Source organism: Oryctolagus cuniculus, chromosome 14, assembly GCF_964237555.1.
Source record: "Oryctolagus cuniculus chromosome 14, mOryCun1.1, whole genome shotgun sequence".
NCBI lineage: Eukaryota > Metazoa > Chordata > Mammalia > Lagomorpha > Leporidae > Oryctolagus > Oryctolagus cuniculus.
The window spans coordinates 2,858,785-2,881,119 of record NC_091445.1 but is presented as its reverse complement, the minus strand read 5'-3'; the positions used below and the strand labels follow the sequence as shown (position 1 = coordinate 2,881,119).

At 56.9% G+C, this 22,335-nt stretch overlaps 1 protein-coding gene across 2 annotated transcripts in view; it reads left to right on the top strand.

The window, feature by feature from the left end:
- The window catches only part of DMGDH (dimethylglycine dehydrogenase), a 98,395-nt gene that overhangs the window by 48,936 nt on the left and 27,124 nt on the right, over nt 1-22,335 (top strand). For both annotated transcript variants that reach the window (XM_070056320.1, XM_070056319.1), the window contains exons 5-11: nt 5,914-6,118; nt 13,753-14,001; nt 16,318-16,516; nt 19,006-19,175; nt 19,530-19,683; nt 21,489-21,654; nt 21,985-22,115. In XM_070056320.1, coding sequence (XP_069912421.1) covers nt 5,914-6,118; nt 13,753-14,001; nt 16,318-16,516; nt 19,006-19,175; nt 19,530-19,683; nt 21,489-21,654; nt 21,985-22,115 — 1,274 coding nt within the window. The remainder of the gene's footprint in view (nt 1-5,913; nt 6,119-13,752; nt 14,002-16,317; nt 16,517-19,005; nt 19,176-19,529; nt 19,684-21,488; nt 21,655-21,984; nt 22,116-22,335) is intronic.

Here is a 22,335-nt window from a genome sequence, read left to right as displayed (position 1 = left end):
CAGGGCAGAATCACGCCACAGTGCGCTACACACACCACTGGCGCCTCACCGCTCTGCGCTGGGCGTGGATCCCTGTTCGCAGCCCCGTCTGCCCGAGAGAATGCTCGGCAGGGGATACAGCATCTTTTCCCTGCTGGGTGATGATCCCTTTTGAATAATAACAGCCGCCACCTACACTTGCTGCAGCTGCTGTCCAGGTACCAGGTCCTGCGCTAAGCCCTGTGTGTGATCTCATTTACTCCTCACAATAATAGGAGGGGCGTGAACGGTTCCTACATGGGAAACCGCAGTGTAGACAGTTTGCATAGCAGCCCTGGTTCACTGCGCTGGAGAGAGCTGGAGCAGACTCGAACCCGGGCTCTCGGCTCCACAGTGCACACCTGGCCCGCATGCCCCAGGTGGGGCTGGTGGGGGGCAGAAGCTTACGTTCGCTGCTGGTGGCCACTGAGCGCCATCCCGGAGCTCTGCACGCTTGGTCTGGGCCAGGGTTGTTTGCTGCAGCAGTAAAACGATGGAAGCAGCAAGCAAACCCTGACTCTGGCCGCTACAGCACCGGACCCTGCGTGAAGGAGTCGTACAGCTCGTCACAAGCCCTTCCGAAAACAGAAGAGAGCGTCTCTCAGCTCGTCCCTCGGGCCGACCTCGCCCTGAACGGGAGGGCAGGCAGAACAGAAAGATGGGGGTGCCCCGGGAACACGGAAGTGCAGACCCCACAGAGCGCAGCAGAGGGAGCTGTCCATAGGCAGAGGGCGGGCATCCCAGGAACCAGGGCTGGGGTGACGCTGCCGGGCCATGAGACGGCAGCAGGAGGAGGGAGAAACCCACAGAGCAGGCAGCGTTGTCAGAGGTGCAGGAGCCCTGGCTGGAAGCCCCTTGCTGCCCCATGGCGCCCGGGAGACTTGGGGAACAGATGAGCTAATGAGAACATTGCCCTGTCTCACGCGGCCGGCGTGTCCTCTGCGCTCTGTTCTTTGTTTTTCCGGTAGTGCCTGGCCTGGAGCCCTAACACAACGCCGATGTTCCGGCATTGGGTGTGGGACGATTGAGTCCCGGGAAGTTGTTTTTCCTGATCACAGAACAATGACACACTTGGGTGTGAAAAAGTCTGAAATCCATGCACGGGTTTTCCTAATAGGCATTCCCGTGAATCTTTTGAGGAGCCCTCATGGACATGGATTTCAAAGATTTTGTCGCAAGATAAACTTTGTAATTCGATTTTACATGAACTTAAAAAAGCCCTCGTGTTTACCGTGTGGATTTCACAGATTACACCGTTCAATGTAACTAGTTGGGGCGTCGGGATTAAGTTTGCTTTCAGAAACCAGAATCATAAGGCTTAAACAAGGTAGGAGTTCAGGGGCGGGCATTGTGGTGCTGTGGTTTCGACAGCCCTTGGGAAGCCCGTATCCCACACGGGAGCGCCTGGGTTCAAGCTCCCACTCTGCTTCTGCGCCAGCTCCCCGCTGGTGCACACCACAGAAAGCAGCAGGTGGGTCCCTGCCACCCACAGAAGCCCTGGCTTGTGTTCCAGGCTCCTGGCCTCAGGCAGGTGGGAAATAGACCAGTGGCTGGAGGACCTCTCTCCCTTTCTCTCCCCCTGCCCTGCCTCCCCCCTCCCAAACAAAGCAAACAAGGCAAATTCCTAGTTCTGTTTGGGCAGTCCAAGACTGTGAATGGTGGCTTTCATAACGAGGAATGCAGGGACTCGGCCCCCTCCCAGGTGGTCACTCTGTCATTTCTAGAGTGTGACTTTTCTGTTCTTCCTCCAAGATGGCTGCCAGAGCTCCAGCTATCACATTCGCATTCCAGACAGCGGGATAGAGAAAGTGTGGGGAGCAGCCCGGACTGGACTGAGTTACTGGAATTAAGACTTATTCTATGCATCTGCTCTCCCACAATATGGCGCTGGGAGAGAAGTAAACAGCTTCCGCACAGCTGCCTCCAGTTCAGCTAATAAACTGTAGGACTTGCTCCTGATTGGAGGAGAGCAGCGTACTCGGCGTGTGGGCAGCCGAGTTGGGATTGGCGGAGGAGGACTATAAAGGAGGAGAGAGACGGCATGCACCAGGAACATCTATGGGGAACATCTAAGGGGAACATCTAGCTGAAGGAACACCTGTGCAGCCCCCGAGAAGAGCCGGCCGGCGGTGTGCCGCTCCCCTGCGGAAGTGGGGAATGTGGCCATGGGGAACTGCCCTTCCACGGAGGTGGAAGGGATAGTAGCCAACCCGGGAAGAACCAGCAGCAAACCCGGGGAGGGCCGAGCAGACGAAAGAACAGCGCAGGGTCCTGTGTCGTTCCTCCACGAAGAGGGGGAGCGACATAATGGTGCCGTGACTCGGATAGGAAACCTAGCTCGGATAGGAAACTTAGGACGGATAGCAAACTTAGGAGGGAAGAAACGGGAAGAACTGGGAAAATATCGGAGAGAGAGACTAGCAAACAGCCTAGGGAAAATACCGGAGAGAGAGACTAGCAAACAGCCTAGGGAAAAGCCGGACGAAAAAGGTGCCGGAAGAAGCTATTGAAAGCCTAGGCATAGACTCGGATACGGACTACGGGGGGAAGCTGGGAGAAATCTCTAAGGTCGAAAGCGAAAGTGAAAGCTAGAACAAACAGACTCGGATGCGGACTGTGGGGAGAGGCCAGGAGAAATGAGGGAGGAGTATTGTTGGAGGAAAGCTTGGGGAAACATACTGGGTAGAGAAAAATGTTAGGGAAATTGAAGCCGCAGGGGGCAGGCCGAGGCGGATACGAAAGCCACTTTGGGATTCTCAAGTTAGCCCGGGAATAGGGGGCGAAAAGTTGAAACCAGAAGCTGAAACGTAAGCCAGATTGGGATCCGTCTGATTAGCCCGGGGAGCAAAGGACGGGAAGCCAAACCGTGGGGCGGAGACGTAAGCTGGGTTGAATTCGCCAGGCTAGCCCGGGGAACTTAGATTGAATGCTAGTGGCGGACACGTAAGCTACGCTGTGTGACTCGTGGAGGCTGCCGCGCGCAGACAGAGCGTGCGGGGCTCAAGTACATAGGGAACGCGGGGCTGGCGCGAGGCCGTGGTTCAGACGTGAAAGGGTTAAGTGCGAGACCGCGGAGTGTGCGCGCAAAGCCGAGCAGCGCAGATGAGAGAGATGCGGGCTGAAGCGGCTCAGCCGGAAAGCCGCCGAGAAATAGCCTCGGGGCGGAGCCTGCCGGCAGGGCGAGGCGCCAGGAAGCTGCAGGGATAAGAGAAATAGAAATTTAGAAGTAAAGTGAGAGAAATAGGAATGCTGGAAGATAGAAGTAAAATGGGAGAAATAGGAATGCCCGGAGATAGAGAAATAGAGAAATAGAAAGGCCTCCCCTCAACATGGCAACGAGAAAGCTTGGATTCGGTCTGCCTGATTAAGTGAGGCGATGAGCACCTGCGGCGGCTGGCAGCTTAAGCGCCGCAGGTCACCGAAGACAGGCACGAATTAACATCAGTAAGGCCTCCCACAATACAACAATGAGAAGGCTTGGATTCGGTTTGCCTGATTGTTAGGGCTTGTAAGCCCCTGCAGGCAGAGCAGAGCATGCGCTGCGGGGCACCGAACACAGGCACGCATCAGCGCCTAAAAACCTCCTCACAACATGGCGAAGAGAGGACCCGGATTCGGTTTTCCTGATTGATAGGACTTGTAAGAACCTGTGGCAACTCTAGCAAGTAGAGCAGAGTGTGTGCCGCGGGACACCGAAGACAGGCGCGTATCAACGCCAAAAATAAAAAGAAAGGGGGATCTGTGGGGAGCAGCCCGGACTGGACTGAGTTACTGGAATTAAGACTTATTCTATGCATCTGCTCTCCCACAATATGGCGCTGGGAGAGAAGTAAACAGCTTCCGCACAGCTGCCTCCAGTTCAGCTAATAAACTGTAGGACTTGCTCCTGATTGGAGGAGAGCAGCGTACTCGGCGTGTGGGCAGCCGAGTTAGGATTGGCGGAGGAGGACTATAAAGGAGGAGAGAGACGGCATGCACCAGGAACATCTATGGGGAACATCTAAGGGGAACATCTAGCTGAAGGAACACCTGTGCAGCCCCCGAGAAGAGCCGGCCGGCGGTGTGCCGCTCCCCTGCGGAAGTGGGGAATGTGGCCATGGGGAACTGCCCTTCCACGGAGGTGGAAGGGATAGTAGCCAACCCGGGAAGAACCAGCAGCAAACCCGGGGAGGGCCGAGCAGACGAAAGAACAGCGCAGGGTCCTGTGTCGTTCCTCCACGAAGAGGGGGAGCGACAAGAAAGAGACAAGGAAGGTGTACAGGGCACGTGCCCGTTGTCTTTTTAGTGGTTTGTGAGGGACTGGCATTGTGGTATGGGGGAAAGCGGCTGTCTGCAATGCCGGCATCCCCATATCGGCAGTGGTGCGTGTCCTGGCGCTGCTAATGGCCTGGGGAAGGCAGCCGAGGGTGACCCGAGTACTTGGGACCCTGCTCCTGGGCCAGCCTCGGCATTGCAGCCATCTGGGCAGTGAGCTGGCGGGTGGAAGACCTCTCTCTGTCTTTCTGTCTCTCCCCCTCTCTCTGTGACTTTGACTTTCAAGTAAACCCATGTTTAAAAAGTAACAACCAGGCCGGCGCCGCGGCTCACTAGGCTAATCCTCCGCCTAGCGGCGCCGGCACACCGGGTTCTAGTCCCGGTTGGGGCGCCAGATTCTGTCCCAGTGGCCCCTCTTCCAGGCCAGCTCTCTGCTGTGGCCAGGGAGTGCAGTGGAGGATGGCCCAGGTGTTTGGGCCCTGCACCCCATGGGAGACCAGGAGAAGCACCTGGCTCCTGGCTCCTGCCATCGGATCAGCGCGGTGCGCCGGCCGCGGTGGCCATTGGAGGGTGAACCAACGGCAAAGGAAGACCTTTCTCTCTGTCTCTCTCTCTCACTGTCCACTCTGCCTGTCAAAAAAAAAAAAAAAAAAAAAAGGTAACAACCAAGCTGGCTGTGGCAGCTGCCGTGGGACGCCCTGGACCAGAGGTGGTAGTAGTTCTAGTTCCCAGGTAGAACCACTGGCCACCAAGAAGCTTGGGAGCAGGTCTGTGTCCTTTGTGGCGTGTGAGTCCCACTGCTGTTGGGGGAGGGAGGGGGAGGCATCACTCATGGTGTGAGGGGAGGGAGAGTGGGACGTCGCTCATGGTATAGACGCGGCTCGCATCCGATCCGTCAATGCTGGGGTGGGGGCGACGCAGTCGAGCATCACCAAGTGTCTGGTGACAGGCTGTGTCTACACTGGGGGACGACAGGCTGTGTCTATACTGGGGGACAACAGGTTGTGTCTACACTGGGGGACGACAGGCTGTGTCTACACTGGGAGGTGATGTGCTGTGTTACACTGGGGGATGACAGGCTGGTCTACACTGCGGGATGACAGGCTGGTCTACACTGGGAGGCGATGTGCTGTGTCTACACTTTGGGACGACAGCTGTGTCTACACTAGGGGACAACAGGCTGGTCTACACTGGGGGATGACAGGCTGTGTCTGCACTGGGGGACGACAGGCTGTGTCTGCACTGGGAGGTGATGTGCTGTGTCTACACTTTGGGACGACAGGCTGGTCTACACTGGGGGATGACAGGCTGTGTCTACACTGGGGGATGACAGGCTGTGTCTGCACTGGGAGGTGATGTGCTGTGTTACACTGGGGACGACAGGCTGGTCTACACTGGGGGATGACAGGCTATGTCTACACTGGGGGACGACAGGCTGGTCTACACTGGGGGATGACAGGCTGGTCTACACTGGGAGGTGATGTGCTGTGTTACACTGGGGACGACAGGCTGGTCTACACTGGGAGGTGATGTGCTGTGTTACACTGGGGACGACAGGCTGGTCTACACTGCGGATGACAGCCTGTCTGCACTGGGCATGCGCATGTCCGCTGTGACACTGGCTCTCTCTGACCGGTGCAGGTTCTCGCTGGGCTCTACAACCCTGGAGACGGCCACATTGACCCGTACTCGCTCACCATGGCCCTGGCCGCCGGCGCCAGGAAGTACGGAGCCCTGTTGAAGTACCCTGCCCCGGTGACCTCGCTGGCACCCAGGTCGGACGGCACGTGGGATGTGGACACGCCTCAGGGCTCCGTGAGAGCAAAGCGCCTGGTCAATGCCGCCGGTGAGCCTGGCACCTTTGTCAGAGGGGCGAGGAAGCGTGGCTGGGGGGGGTAGGGTGAGGGGCTGGGCCTGGGCAGCCCCCGGGGAGGCTCCCGCGGGAGCGTGGCCGCGCGTGGCTTTTGCTGTGTGCGCTCTGCTCTGTCCCTGCCTGTCCACAGCAAGTTGAAGTTTTTCTCCGTTTTCTTCTGCTCCGGGTATTTTATTTATTATTATTTTACCAAATTATGCCTGTTTTTCCTGTGTCTGCTCTTTCTTTCTTTATTGGTGATAACCAAATCCTGGTGTTCAAACTCACTTCTGGCTTTTTCGGGCCGATTTGCCCTGTCTTCTGGTTCCTTCCCCCACATGGCCACAACAGCCAGGGTGAGCCAGGCTGAAGCTGAGAGCCAAGAACTCCATCTCTCATTCGGGTGCAGGAGCCCAAGCACTTGGGTCGTCTTCTACTGCCCTCCCAGGTGCATTAGCAGGGAGCTGGATCAGAAGTGGAGCAGCCGGGACTTGAACTGGCGCCCATCTGGGATGCCGGCACGGCAGGTGCAGCTTAACCCTCAGTGCCATGACACTGACCCCTTCTGAAGTCACTTCCGACCGTCACACCTGCAAAAGCAGACGCCACTGGAAGTGTGTGTGCCATCTAAAATGGGCGAGGAGCTAATATTTTCTTGCAGTTCATAGTGGTTTACTTAAAACCCAGGAGAAGCAGGAGGCCATAACTCATGTTTACTGGGTCATTGCCTAAATTGTAAACTGAAATCGGTCTTTCCTACATACAGATCAAAACGCATGCCCCAGACATGCCGGAAGCACGGGCCCTAGCGTTGTTTCCTCTCGGATGGAGCTCCCCAGGGCACTTCCCTCTGGTCCTTGGAAAGTCACAGCTGCAGTATTGGAGGGTCCCAATTAGTATTTCTGATTTTTTCTAACCCATGCCTCCTGTTGGAAAAGCATAGACGTCCCATGCTGTCTTCACTATAATTTGAGATTTAAAAAAATGCAAAATGACTTGCGTGGAAAATGAAAGCAATGGCATAAAGTCACAGCGCCTTGGGTCTGAGCCTCTCCTGCTCCCCCATTCTCCTCCTTGCACCCCATCTCCCACTGCCCCTGGGACCCCCCGGTTTATATTCTGTAAGAAAATCCAAGGCTGTGAAATCATTCACACTTTTCTCTGAGTTGTGAGGATTTTCCGTAACCTTTCAGTGCCTTTCCTGTTCTCACGAGTTCAGTTCCTGAAACCATGGGATGGTTTCCATGGTGACAGCAAATGTTACACACACTGACTCCCATATGCCGTACCTGTGGCAGACCTGGCTAATCAATCCACGCACTTGTTGGTTGGGATTGGACAAAGCCACACCATTTTTCTCAACACAGTGCTTCTGGTAGCCACACGTTGCCAACTCATATTTTGAGAACTAACCTAAAAGACCTTACTTTATTTGTTGCTTTCCTTAAATGAGCAATTTTTATTTCCACAGTAAGTTGCCATTGGAATGTGTTTTTCTAAACCCTGTGCTATGAGGAGTCACAGATGGGGCACACGAGTGACCTCCAAAGAGGCCTGAACCAACCAGGACCCTGGTCAGCAGAGGTCACTTCCTGTGGGGCGGTGGGAGCAGGCTCAGGGGTCAGACTTGGGAGGGCAGGTGGCTCTGCATAGAGCAGTGACCGGGTCTTCTCTCCCTCCACGCCCGAGGCCTCGCCAGCCAGGCACCTGCAGGCAGCGCCTCGCTGAGCCTGTGTGGCCTCTGCTGTCTGTGCTGTGCTCTGTTTCGTTTTCCTCTTTCCTATCAGCTTTGCCCCTTGACTTCCTCTCTCCTCGTGCAGTGGGCAAAAGTGGCCGGAGGAGAGCAGCCTTATTACATGGCAGGAGGTGCGTGGAGGGTGCTGTGTTGAATTATTTGCAACTATGTAGGAAAGAACAAAGAACCAAGTCCCTCGTGTAAGGGTAGAAGGCTCCCAAGGGTGACGCCCGGTGACCAGGGAGTGGGGCAGGGCAGAGGTTTGGATGCGGTGCTTTCTAGAACCTAAGCTCACGCAGAGCGGAGGTGCGCGTCCAGGCCGCACTGTGGGGATCTGAGCTGTGGGAGTGGCCCAGCGAGACCAGGACCAGCCTGGCCCTGAGGCCAGTTCCAAAACCTAAAGTGACCAGGACAGGGACTGGCCTTGTGGCGCAGGGGGTTAAGCCACCACTTGTGGTGCTGGGTCCCATATTGGCCAATCCACTTCTTTTTTTTTTTTTTTTTTTTTGACAGGCAGAGTGGACAGTGAGAGAGAGAGAGACAGAGAGAAAGGTCTTCCTTTGCCGTTGGTTCACCCTCCAATGGCCGCCACGGCCGGCGCGCTGCGGCCGGTGCACTGCGCTGATCCGATGACAAGAGTCAGGTGCTTCTCCTGGTCTCCCATGGGGTGCAGGGCCCAAGCACTTGGGCCATCCTCCACTGCACTCCCGGGCCACAGCAGAGAGCTGGCCTGGAAGAGGGGCAACCGGGACAGAATCCGGCGCGCCGACAGAATCCGGCGCGCCGGCGCCGCAGGGCGGAGGATTAGCTTAGTGAGCCGCGGCGCCAGCCAGCCAATCCGCTTCTGGTCCAGCTCCCCTCTGAATCGCCTGGGAAGGCAGTGAGCTTGGGCCCCTGCCACCCAGTACACGGAGACTTGGATTGAGTTCCAGGCTCCTGGCTTCTGCCCGGTCCAGCCCTGGCTGTTGTGGGCATTTGATGAAGGAACCAGTGGATGGCAGCGCTCTCTCTCCCAATCTCACATCACTCTGCCTTTCACATCAACCAATCAATGTTTGACAAGAAAACAGCGACCAGGCTATGGACTCAGAAGTAGGACCCGCATGTGGAGGAGGTGACGGCTGCCCGGGCTTTCACACATCTTCACACAGGGAGCCCGCGGTGTGGGCTGTTCCCGACGTGGTCCAGGGTGGTGGGGTCTTGGCCCAGAGCCTGGCCTTGCCTGCCTTGGAGCTTGGCCGGTTCAAAGTTACCGGCAGCAGGAAATGAGCTAAGAGGAAGGTAAAGTCCCCAGAACAGGGCTCCCACGTACAGAATCCTGCCAAGAATTCGCTGTACTAACTTTATGAGTGTTATGTGCCCGCGGCTGGGCCAGGGTCAGCTTTTGATGGTGTTTTTGTAAATGGCTCAACTCCTGCCTACTGTCCTAACCACTGCCAGTGTCCGCTCTGCTGGGATGTTGAAATCTCACACTTGGTAGGTGGGGTGGGGGTGGGGGGTGGGGTTAGAGGGTGGCAGGGGTTGGGGAAGGGCCTGGGTGAGGAATGCAGGGGCCTGGGTGTGGAGTGCAGGGCCTGGGTCAGGAGTGCAGGGTCTGGGTGTGGAGTGCAGGGGTCTGGGTGTGGAGTAAAGGGCCTGGGTGAGCAGTGCAGGGCCTGGGTCAGGAGTGCAGGGACTGGGTGAGGAGTGCAGGGTCTGGGTGTGGAGTGCAGGGCCTGGGTGTGGAGTGCAGGGCCTGGGTGAGGAGTGCAGGGCCTGGGTCAGGAGTGCAGGGTCCTGGGTGTGGGAGTGTAGGGGCCTGGGTCAGGAGTGCAGGGGCCTGGGTGTGGAGTGCCGGGTTGGGTCAGGAGTGCAGGCGCCTGGGTGTGGGAGTGCAGGGGCCTGGGTTTGGGAGTGCAGGGCCTGGGTGTGGGAGTGCAGGGCCTGGGTGTGGGAGTGCAGGGGCCTGGGTTTGGGAGTGCAGGGCCTGGGTGTGGAGTGCAGGGCCTGGGTGTGGAGTATAGGGGCCTGGGTGTGGAGTGCAGGGCCTGGGTCAGGAGTGCAGGGCCTGGGTGAGGAATGCAGGGCCTGGGTGAGGAGTGCAGGGCCTGGGTGAGGAATGCAGGGCCTGGGTCAGGAGTGCAGGGCCTGGGTGTGGGAGTGCAGGGCCTGGGTGAGGAGTGCAGGGCCTGGGTGAGGAGTGCAGGGCCTGGGTGAGGAGTGCAGGGGCCTGGGTGTGGAGTGCAGGGCCTGGGTGAGGAGTGTAGGGCCTGGGTCAGGAGTGCAGGGCCTGGGTCAGGAGTGCAGGGTCTGGGTGTGGGAGTGCAGGGCCTGGGTGTGGGAGTGCAGGGCCTGGGTGTGGAGTGCAGGGTCTGGGTGAGGAGTGCAGGGCCTGGGTGTGGGAGTACAGGGTCTGGGTGTGGGAGTGCAGGGCCTGGGTGAGGAGTGCAGGGCCTGGGTGAGGAGTGCAGGGGCCTGGGTGTGGAGTGCAGGGCCTGGGTGAGGAGTGTAGGGCCTGGGTCAGGAGTGCAGGGCCTGGGTGAGGAGTGCAGGGCCTGGGTGTGGGAGTGCAGGGCCTGGGTGAGGAGTGCAGGGCCTGGGTGAGGAGTGCAGGGCCTGGGTGAGGAGTGCAGGGTCTGGGTGTGGGAGTGCAGGGTTTGGGTGTGGGAGTGCAGGGCCTGGGTGTGGAGTGCAGGGGCCTGGGTGTGGGAGTGCAGGGCCTGGGTGTGGAGTGCAGGGTCTGGGTGAGGAGTGCAGGGCCTGGGTGAGGAGTGCAGGGTCTGGGTGTGGGAGTGCAGGGCCTGGGTGTGGAGTGCAGGGCCTGGGTGTGGGAGTGCAGGGCCTGGGTGAGGAGTGCAGGGGCCTGGGTGAGGAGTGCAGGGCCTGGGTGTGGGAGTGCAGGGGCCTGGGTGTGGGAGTGCAGGGGCCTGGGTGTGGAGTGCAGGGGCCTGGGTGTGGAGTGTAGGGGCCTGGGTGTGGGAGTGCAGGGTCTGGGTGAGGAGTGCAGGGCCTGGGTGTGGAGTGCAGGGGCCTGGGTCAGGAGTGTAGGGGCCTGGGTCAGGAGTGCAGGTGCCTGAGTGTGGTCTGGAGTTGCATTTATGCAAGTGCTCTGGGCAGCAGAGACACCCCTGCGAGGTGCTATCCCAGGACAGAGACTGCAGGGCTGGGAGCACCCCAAGATGCTGACCTCCTGGTGTGCGGCAGCCTGGCTTGCGCTGGGGCTAAGTGGCTGCACATGGCATCCTCTGCCCCCCACCGCCCCGCCTCTGCCGTCAGCAGCTCAGGGCAGGCACTGTGTCTCAGGACGCACGCTTTCCCTCTGCTCTGTGAGTGCCTGTCTGGACTTGTTTCCAGTGCACGGGCGAGGCCGGAGACGAGGTTTCCCGTCAACTGCAGAATTTTCTGATCTGGATGGTCAGAGCTGTGGTTGCATCCTGTGAAGCCCAAGGGTCAGCCTTAAAGAATTGCTTCATCTTGTCTGATCTCTGCACGGTCGCTGCTAAACCAGCTTGTGGAAGCTTCACCCATCACTCTAACCCCATTTCTCTTTCTCCCTGTGTCTTGAAGCCATCGAGGCCATTTCCATACGCACTTTTACTGCCTCCTCCGTTGTCACTCGGGTAATAATGCTGGATTTGGGAGTGCCTTCTCCTCACTTGTCTCTTCCATTTGAACCTGGTGTGTGTGTGTGTGTGTGTGTGTGTGGAGGAGGGCAGTGAGCTAACAGGGCTTGAAGTGTAGTCCTGGCTAGATTTAGGTTTATTTAATTGCTATATGGGGGAATTAGACACATAGTTGGCATTGACCAACTGACACCAACGCTATAAGGCGGAACAGTTTAGAAGTTCCTGTGGGATTCGAAGTAATATAGTTCTCTGATGCTTCTGCTTACGTTTCCCTTTTAATGATGAAGCACATTAATAAGCAAGCAGTTGAGCCTAAAATTCATAGATATGTCTGAATAGGACAGAAAATTTGTTTTCAATTTATGTTTTTAATTGAAACAAGTAGACTGAGGATGCCACAGTGATTTGAATTACTAGGTGCTTTGACTTTTTATCTTTAAAACCGCTCTAGTGTGTATAAATAGAAAACGTGACTTCACTGTATCTTGCTACAAAGTGTGGAGATCAGCAATTCTTACCTTCCTAACAGCAGGAACAAATTCCGCCTCTGAAATATCGAAAGACCCACACACAGCTCTGCCGCCCACGGGCTGATTCCTGGTTTGCGGATGGGCACCCTTGCTGGGGTTTTACAAGAACGCCCAGCTTAGCTCTAAGGCCAAAATGAAACAGCAGAACACATGGGTGCTGCCTGGGTGCTAAGCAGACATAAACCTTGGCAATGAGAGTGTGTAATCGGGACTCCCAGGCTGGCTCATAATCGGAGACGCTTCCCTAGCTGTGAACCTCAGGACGATGGGGTCTTCAGACTTCTTAGACTCTGAAAAGCAACTGAAAGGGAAATGGTAAAAACTCTAACGCATGAGGTGCCCAAGTAGGATTCTCCATTCCCCTGCTGTGACCCCTGGTGCCTTCAGCCCTTCTACGGGAAAAGACTACAGGAACTGATAAAGCCTGGTGGGCGTTTCCCCCAGAGTATATAGGAAGGGTCTTCCTTTTAAAAAAAAACAATTACTTATTTGAAAGGTAGAGTGTTAGAGAGAGGCAGAGCGAGAGCGAGCGAGCCATGCTCTGTGTGCTGGTTCACTCCCCGAATGGCTGCGACAGCCCAGTCTGGGGTCAGGGCCAGGCTGAAGCCAGGAGCTGGGTCTCCCGCGTGGGTGCGGGGGTCCAGGCGCATGGGCCATCCTCCGCTGCCTCCCCAGGTGCATCAATGGGAGCTGGATCGGAAGTGGAGCTGCTGGGACCAGAGGAGCTCTCTGACCTGGGATGCTGGTGTCGCATCTCCGGCTTCACGGGCTGCGCCACCACCCTGGCCCCGGGGTGTACGCATTATGAAAAAGCCACGCATGGGTCTCAAAGGAAATTTGTCTTTGAGGCCCATTTCTGCGTGACCTCCGTGATGAGGCTGGGTCACACTGTCACTGTAAGTGGGCGGAACAGCCCTGCCCTGGTGGAATTCCGGACACCAGCGTGTCCGTGACCTGACCGCAGCCAGTGCCGGCTGGGTTCTGTGGACCTTGTCCATGGGGCCTCTGCCTCCAGCTGGCCATCCCCATCCACAGAGGATGACTTCTGTCTTCCTTACCCACACCTGTGCATTTGAGTTGGTTATTCTTTTCTTTTGATTTTTTGAATTTGTGTGTGTGTGTGTGTGTGTGTGTGTGTGTTTTGCCATGTTGCTCATGGGCAAAATCCTTTCTCAGGACTGGAGTTCCCTTCCATTGCAGCCATCTTCAAAATTCCAGGCAACGGGACACATTTCTTGTCTGCTCCTCCCCCGTTCTAGTTATTTTTTTTTAGATTTATTTATTTATTTGAAAGGCAGAGTTATACAGAGAGAGAAGGAGAGGCAGAAAGAGAGAGAGAGAGACAGAGAGGGAGGTCTTCCATCTGCTGGTTCACTCCCAAGTTGGCCACTACAGCTGGAGCTGCACTGATCCGAAACCAGGAGCCAAGAGCTTCTTCTGGGTCTCCCACGTGGGTGCAGGGGTCCAAGGACTTGGGCCATCTTCTACTGCTTTCCCAGGCCATAGCAGAGAGCTCGAGTGGAAGTAGAGCAGCCGGGTCTTGAACCCGCGCCCACATGGGATGCTGGCACTGGAGGTGGTGGTGGCTTTGCCCGCTACTCCACAGCGCTGCCCCCCTCTGCTTCTAGTCTGCAGCGACGGAACGTGCAGATTGTTCTGACGTTCTGCGAGTACTCAAGCCGTCGGGTTTTAGTAGGAATTGCTGTGATCACTTGCCCTGTGTGTGTGATGACGCTTTGTAACGATTGTTTGACTTAGGGTTTTGGGCTCGTGAAGTGGGCAAAATGATCGGCCTGGAGCATCCTCTCATTCCGGTCCAGCACCAGTACCTCGTCACGTCCACCATCCCCGAGGTGAAGGCTTTGAAACGAGAACTCGCTGTGCTCCGCGACCTGGAAGGATCCTACTATGTGCGCCAGGAGAGGGATGGACTTCTGCTGGGCCCCTACGAGCGTCAGGAGAAGATGAGAGTTCAGGACTCCTGGGTCACTGACGGGGTCCCTCCAGGTGGGTCAGGACTCCTGGTCACTGACGGGGTCCCTCCAGGTGGGTCAGGACTCCTGGTCACTGACGGGGTCCCTCCAGGTGGGTCAGGACTCCTGGTCAGCAGTGGGTCCCTCCAGGTGGGTCAGTACTCCTGGTCACCAGCGGGGTCCCTCCAGGTGGGTCAGGACTCCTGGTCAGCAGTGGGTCCCTCCAGGTGGGTCAGGACTCCTGGTCACTGACGGGGCCCCTCCTGGTGGGTTCAGGACTCCTGGTCACTGACAGGGCCCCTCCAGGTGGGTCAGGACTCCTGGTCACTGACGGGGGCCCTCCAGGTGGGTCAGGACTCCTGGTTACCAGCGGTGTCCCTCCAGGTGGGTCAGGACTCCTAGTCACCAGTGGGGCCCTCCAGGTGGGTCAGGACTCCCGGGTCGCTGTTGCCCCCCTTTGCGGCTTGCTTGGTCCGGTTTCAAGGTTTGCATGCAGCAGCTACGGTGCTTCTGTGGAGAAGCAGGACAGGTGCTACAGGCGAGACGTCCGCCCTACTCAGGATGGAGCCGCGGAGGACAGCGCAGAGAGGGGCTGGGTGCCGCGGCCGGGGAGGGGAGGCTCAGGCCCTGGGCTCCTGTGGGAGCTGCTGCCCTTTCTCCCTCGCAGACTGTGCAGCTGGGACTGCTTTGTGCTGTTGTCTTTCAGGAGCGGGTTCTGCAGAGCTAGATTCTGTGTTTTTATTTGAAAGGCAAAGGGAAGGAGGCAGATAGAGATCTCCCATCTGCTGGTTCACTCCCCAGTCGCTCAGAACAGCCAGAGCCCAGCAAGGCAGCAGCCAGGAGCCAGGAGCTCCATCCGGGTCTCCCTGCAGGGGGCAGGGACCCCAGTATTTGAGCCGTCAGTGCTCCCTCCCAGCATGCAAGTTAGCAGGGAGCTGGGTCAGCGGGGAGGAGCTCAACTCTAACCAGGTGCTCAGATGTGCATGCCCTGGGCTGCCCCAGGTGACCCGAGCCCCGTGCCTGACGCCTCCCCCTACAGAGCTGGATGGAGCAGGGGGCTGCTTAAGGAGTTTCTCAGGTTTTGCTCTTTATAGGGAGGCATGGAAGCATTCCCGGGAATATGGAGAAGTGGGGGAGGTGGCAGTTGGAGAGTCACGCCTGGATCAGTTAGGGAATGTGCCCACCTCCCCTGTTCCTGCTCCCCTGCACTTGCGAAGGGCGAAGCTGGGCAGGCTCTGTGCACCTGGGCCCCAGCAGCCTCACTCCTTCCCCCCGGGGAGGGCTCCCCCTCTGCCTGCCTGTCCCTGGCAGCCGCTACTCCATGCCAGGGTTGGAGTTCAGCAAACTCAGCTGGGGTGGAGGCCGGGGAGACTGCTCTCTGTGCCTGGGCTGAGGCCCACATGTCCAGGTCCAACCTGTGGTGATGTCTGGGCCTCTGTGTGGCTGACCCACTGTGCAGGCCCCAGCAGGTGCAAGGGGAAGCCCCCCGTGGGTCCCTATTTTGGGAAGCTCCTCTGTGTGGCCTCTGAAGCCTCGGCGACTTTAGGCCAAGATGATGGTGCTCCCGACCCGCCTCTTGTCCCAGAGCACAGCCCCTGGCTGTGGGTGGGGGCTGGTGGAAGGAGACCCCCCTGCCGTTCCTGAAGGGAGAGTTGGAGGGGGTCCCCAACCCGGCAGCCCAGATTCTGGAGTAGTGTCCACTGCTCCCAGTATCCTGGAGAGACATCTACCTCGGGAGTGAAACAGGAGCCGCTTTTTCTCCTTAAAGATTTAGTTATTTGAAAGTCAGAGTTAGGGAGAGAGAGGCAGAGACAGAGAGAGCGCTTTCACCCACTGGGTCACTCCCCAGATAACTGCAATGGCCAGGGCTGGGCCAAGCTGAAACCAGGAGCCAGAAGCATCCTCCAGGTCTCCTATGTGGGTAACAGGGGCCCAAACTCTTGGGTCATCTTCTGCTGCTTTCCCTGGGTCATTAGCAGGATGCTGGATGGGAAGTGGAGCCATAGGGGCGTGAACCACCTGTGCCCACATGGGATGCTGGCATTGCAGATGGTGGCTTTACCCGCTATGCCACATCATCAGCCCGCGGGGTTTTTTTCCTTCCAAAACTGTGGTTGGATTAAATAATGGAAACTTAACAGGTATGCGTTCAAATGTTCTGTTAACTAAAAATGATGAACTGATTTTATTTCAAAAACAGTGGCATTGATGGTACAGATAGGGAATATCAAGTGTAGATTTAAAAAAAACAGCAGGCAGCGGCTCCCTGGGCACCTTCCGCAGACGGCCCCACTGGGGAGTGCCCGTCCGTGGGGCTGTGGCGCCCTGACCCCAGTGGCCGGCTTTGCAGGTTTTGGGAAGGAGCTCTTTGAGGCCGACCTGGACCGGATAACAGAACACCTGGAGATTGCCATGGAGATGATCCCGGTCTTGAAAAAGGCTGACATCGTCAACGTGGTCAACGGCCCCATCACCTACACCCCTGACATCCTGCCCATGGTGGGGCCCCACCAGGGGGTCCGCAACTACTGGGTGGCGGTAGGCTTCGGGTGAGGCTCTGCGCTTCTCGTAGATTCGCTGTTTTAGCTCAGTCTGCTCCACCATCTCTGGGAAAGAAGCATGGTGTGGGAGGGACGGGTATGTGTGTGTGTGCGCGTGTGTGTGCATAAGAATTTTCTACCCTTTATACCCAGGGAATAATATGAGGAACACTTATTCTGTTCTATTCTTGACAGGCAGAGTTAGACAGTGAGAGAGAGAGACAGAGAGAAAGGTCTTCCTTCCGTTGGTTCACCCCCCAAATGGCCACCATGGACGGCGCGCTGTGCCGATCCGAAGCCAGGAACCAAGTGCTTCTCCTGGTCTCCCATGCGGGTACAGGGACCAAGGACCTGGGTCTTCTTCCACTGCCTTCCCGGGCCACAGCAGAGGGCTGGACTGGAAGAGGAGCAACTGGGACAGAATCTGGCGCCCCGACCGGGACTAGAACCCGGTGTGCCGGCACCGCTAGGCGGAGGATTAGCCTAGTGAGCCACAGCGCCGGCCATGAACACACATTTTAAACACTGACTGTGCAATGGTATAGTCTCTGGAATAGTTTATAAGGATTAGCGCTCAGGAGCATAATGGTTTTCCGGAACTTTCTCTGTATTTCCTGCCATTCCCATTATTCCTGGCCCTTTCCATGTTGGGTATCCTCAGGTGTGCGTCCTCACTTATGACCCTGTTGACTCGGGTGTCTCATTTCTAACCTTTGTGCCATGAATCCATGGATACTGATGTCACACGTCCTATACTGTCCCATCACAGCTTGGAAATTCCATTTGCCTTCCACACATTAGTTGGCTGTTTCTTCTGTTGTCCACAGTGCTTGCACTCTGTGACCCAAGCCTCGTGCCTGGCTGCCCAGGGAGTACTCACTGCTGCCCTCCTATTCTCCTTGATAAATATCCCTGTAACAAACTGACCACGCATTTTTCTAAAATAGCACCGCTGCTGTCTCTGGGTAGGAGAATCAGCATTTCTAGTCTTGGCTGAGGTTCCCTGGGCATTGGAAACTCTGCTTCCCACTATTGAGCTGCTGTCATTTGAGATTCCCTGGCTTCTATGACTGATGTGTCTGCTCGTGGGGCTCCTGTGCTGGGCCCCCTCCTAGGACTTGGCTCATTCAGCTCCTACCAGCCTCTTTACTTACTATAGAGGAACCCAGAGAAAAGGCCTTGGTTAGATGTGCGGGAGAAGGTAGCAGGGAACATGGCCAATGTGCAGCTGTGACGCTACGTTCCAATATCCAACGTGCAATCCTCTGCTGGGTTTTAAAGCATGTCCTGCAGAGAGACTGTGATGGTGAGAGTCCGCCTGTCCCCTTACCATGTCCTGTGCAGGGCTGTGGGGGTGAGAGTCTGCCTGTCCCCTTACCATGTCCTGTGCAGGGCTGTGGGGGGGGTGAGTTTGCCTGTCCCCTTACTATGTCCTGTGCAGGGCTGTGGGGGAGGTGAGTCTGCCTGTCCCCTTACCGTGTCCTGTGCAGGGCTGTGGGGGGGGGGTGAGTCTGCCTGTCCCCTTACTGTGTCCTGTGCAGGGCTGTGGGGGTGAGAGTCTGCCTGTCCCCTTACTGTGTCCTGTGCAGGGCTGTGACGGTGAAAGTCTGCCTGTCCCCTTACCATGTCCTGTGCAGGGCTGTGGGGGTGAGAGTCTGCCTCTCCCCTGACTGTGTCCTGTGCAGGGCTGTGACGGTGAAAGTCTGCCTCTCCCCTGACCGTGTCCTGTGCAGGGCTGTGGGGGGGGGGTGAGTCTGCCTGTCCCCCTGTGCAGGGCTATGGGGGTGAGAGTCTGCCTGTCCCCTTACTGTGTCCTGTGCAGGGCTGTGGGGGTGTGAGTCAGGCCCTCCCCTTACCATGTCCTGTGCAGGGCTGTGGGGGTGTGAGTCAGGCCCTCCCCTTACCATGTCCTGTGCAGGGCTGTGGGGGTGTGAGTCAGGCCCTCCCCTTACCATGTCCTGTGCAGGGCTGTGGGGGTGAGAGTCTGCCTGTCCCCTAACCACCTCCCATGGAGATGGGAACAAGTGCCTTCCCCACCAAGTGACTTGTTCCCTGCAGAATATGGGATCCAGCGTTCCTGTCCCCAGTGCCCTCCCTGGATGGTGCCCTTTTGGCTTCAATGCTGCTGAGATCACGTCCCTGTGTAGTGACAGAGGTCGCCTCCTAAGGGAGCCGGGCTGGACCGAGTCTGCCGTGGCCAGGACTCTTACACGACACACGCTTCCCCTACACAGTGGCCTCCTTCCCTGCCGCCTGTTCCATACCAGCCAGGAGCTAACTTGCAGCTGTGCCACTCTTGAGACTGCAAACAAAGGAGCATGTTGGGTCTGGATGCCTGAATACGTGGTTTTTAGGACCAGTGGACAGTGTAGGGCCCTGGTACTTGTGAGTTCTAAGAACAGAGCCCTCCAGCGTTGAGGCCCTGTGAAGTATCCAGATGTGTTTGGTGTTTGAAGCCAGCGTGTGTCAGTGACGGGGTTTCTGTCTGTGTTTGGAAGCTACGGCATCATCCACGCTGGCGGGATCGGCAAGTACCTCAGCGAGTGGATCCTGCAGGGGGAGCCTCCTTTTGACCTCATAGAACTGGACCCCAACCGCTACGGCAGATGGACCACTCCCCAGTACACCGAGGCCAAAGCCAGGGAGTCCTACGGGTTCAACAACGTGGGTAAGGGGTGAGCGTGTCCGTCTTGTCTGCCACGCACCCGCAGGGCTGCCTTGCACAGCGGTGATGGTGGAGCACTTCCTTCTGCGGTGGTGAGGGGCCCTGGGCAGCACGGTGCCTCTGAGACCCAAGGGGTGTGTGCACTGGCGCCTGCTCTGTGGAGCGCAGAATGGACTTCAGATCCTGATTACTGAGGATGTGCCTTACGTTATCCTTTGAGGGTCGGTGAAGGTCACGGCTTTGTGTTTTACGTTAAGTACGTACACACGAGGTGCTTCGGCGTCCATCTGCTGGGTCCCTTTGTGGCGCTGTGCTTCCGGCTGGCTGCTCTTGACCGTGCCTGTTTGCCCCGTGCAGTCGGCTATCCTAAAGAAGAGCGCTTCGCCGGGCGGCCGACGCAGCGGGTCAGCGGGCTCTACAGCATCCTGCAGCCCAGGTGCTCCATGGGCTTCCACGCAGGCTGGGAGCAGCCACACTGGTTCTACAAACCTGGCCAGGACACCCAGTACAGGTAAGGCAGGGCCTTGACCCAGGGAGAAGCCACGAGGCGGGGGCGGGGCGGCAGAGAGGAGCCCCTTGCCCTCCCCACAGCGTGCTCCCCAGCCTCTTCCTACACAGGTCATCTTCTGGCTGGAGTTGTGGCTGAGCCTGGGTGACACTGGCCCCACGTGTCCTATAACCGGACCAGGCGCCACCCCTCATGCGGGGTGTTTTCCTGATGCTCTGCCTTTCAAATGAAAAATCTTGCTTAAAAAATGGCTCAAAGCGAGGGCTTTCCTACCCTGCAGTGATGGCACAGTTGATAAGCTAGGGGAGAACATCGTTTGTTTAGCGTTTCATTGAGCACACCACAAGAATGTCCTCTTTTTTTTTTTTCTTTCAAGTTTTACTTTATTTATTTGAAAGAGCAGAGTGAGAGCGAGATAATCTTCCATCACTGGTTCACTCCCCGGATGGCCGCAATGGCCAGAGCTGAGCCAATCCAAGGCTGGGAGCCTGGAGCTTCTTTGGGGTCTCCCACATGGATGCAGGGGTCCAGGTATTTGTCCCATCCTCCACTGCTTTCCCAGGCCCTGTAGCAGGGAGCTGGATGGGAAGTAGGGCAGCTGGGATGCAAACCCATCCCTATGGTGTGCTGGCGACGCAGGTGGCAACTTGACCACAGTGCCAAACGCCAACCCACAGAATGTCCTCTGATCCCCCGCTGCCACCCTGTGTGTCATATGCCATTGTTGCACTGGGTTTAGTGGTCGTTATATCTGTTTTCTCATGAGAGTCCAGAAACCAAGAGAAAGCAAAGAGCAACCTGGTAGTTAAGCAGTGACCTTGATTTCCAAGCCGTCACTTTGCTTCTGTAGATGGGTTTGATGTCTGCTTAAGGACCTAATCTAAATGGTGCAAAGCGTAGGAGGGGAGGGGCAGTTCAGGAACACATCTGGGCTCCCTAAGCAGCCAGTCTAGAGTACACAGTGACCATATCGGGGTTGTTTTCCCCTAAACCACTCAGACAGGCACCAGCTCTCTTCCTCACTGCGGGCTCTTTGGGTCCGGCCACAGTGTCGTTTGCCATCTTCACAACTAAACTGATGGGAGCTGGCTTTGCAGCCTACGTACCCCCCTCTCCAGCTTCAATACCGTGTTAGACGTCCACCTGGGGAATGGGAAATGATGTGTCATCCTGTTGGGAGACCTCTGTCCATGCCCAGGCCTGAGATCAACCAATACAGGCCTTGGTGGTCACTTGGTGCCTGTGCTCCGAAACAGGACGCTCTGGGCCCAGACCCTTGCTCCCGCCGGGGGTGGGCCGATGGCACGGGCATCACCTGAGAGCCCGCTTGGACACACTCCCAGGCCCCAGCCCAGGCCTGGGGCAGCAGCACCTGGATTTGAACAAATGCAAGCAACTAGTGTTCACATTAGCATTTGAGAAGCCCTGGGTCTGAGAGCTCCTCCCCCTAGATACTTTGCATTAATGAAGCCCCACCACTGGTGGCTTCCAAATGCTGCCCAGGAGACTGTGGCGTGGGAGGCATGAAAGGCACCGGCCTTCACGTCCAGACTCCTCCAGCTCAGAGCCGCGGGTCCGGTGTCACTGTGGTTAACGAGCGCTTCCCTCGCTGGGCACTGGGTCCAGGGGGCGGATGAGTTACTTGGGAAGCCCCACTTCCAAATCACAGTCTCATCTTCCAGCTCTCAGCCCTTGCCTCCACCCTGTAGAATTTTCCGGATGAGTGGAGTTTCTTAAAGTGTCCTTGGTCCTTACTTGTTCAGAAAGTGAGCGACCACCGTTTAATAACACCACCTATTGGGTTCCAGGCCCAGCTTCCGGCGCACAAACTGGTTTGAGCCTGTGGGGTCCGAATATGAACAGGTTATGCAGAAGGTGGGGGTGATCGACCTGTCACCCTTTGGGAAGTTCCACATCAAAGGCCGAGACTCCGTCACACTGCTGGACAATCTCTTTGCCAACGTCGTCCCCAAGGTAAACACAGTGTCCGGAGTTCCCACCCGTTTCATTCTCCAGCTCCTCATTTTTCCAAAAACCCATGTTATTTTAACTTCCGGTTGACTGAATTGTCACTCAGGACTTGCGACTTTGCTTAACTATGTGGACAGGAAGTTAACCGTGACTACCATTAAGTAAAGTGCAATTTTTATGATAAGTAGTTTTAAATAACTGTTGACATGGAGACCTCGACGTTGATCTTAGGTTTTGGTTTGCGGGTATGAAGCTGATACACACGTTGCACGTCGCATGCTTTTCATGGCTGACAGCCACATGTCTCACGCCACACTGCCTGCTCCTGTGCAGGTGGGCTTTACCAACATAAGCCACATGCTGACCCCAAGAGGCCGAGTGTATGCCGAGCTGACCGTGTCTCACCAGGCTCCCGGCGACTTCCTGTTGGTAACTGGTTCCGGGTCAGAGCTCCATGACCTCAGGTAAGGGCACACCTGGGGAGGAACCGTGTGCCTCACACCGAGCTTCCTGTCACCAGGACTTGAAAGTGCAACTGTAACTCTTGTTAGGTCTGATTATTTCACACAAACGTCACACAGAGAAGTCTTGGGGTGAGGACCCCTTGCAGCCGTCAGACGGACCCATGCGCGGGGCCGTGATTCTGATCTTCCCACCTCCCACAGGTGAAGCGTCATCGCTGTG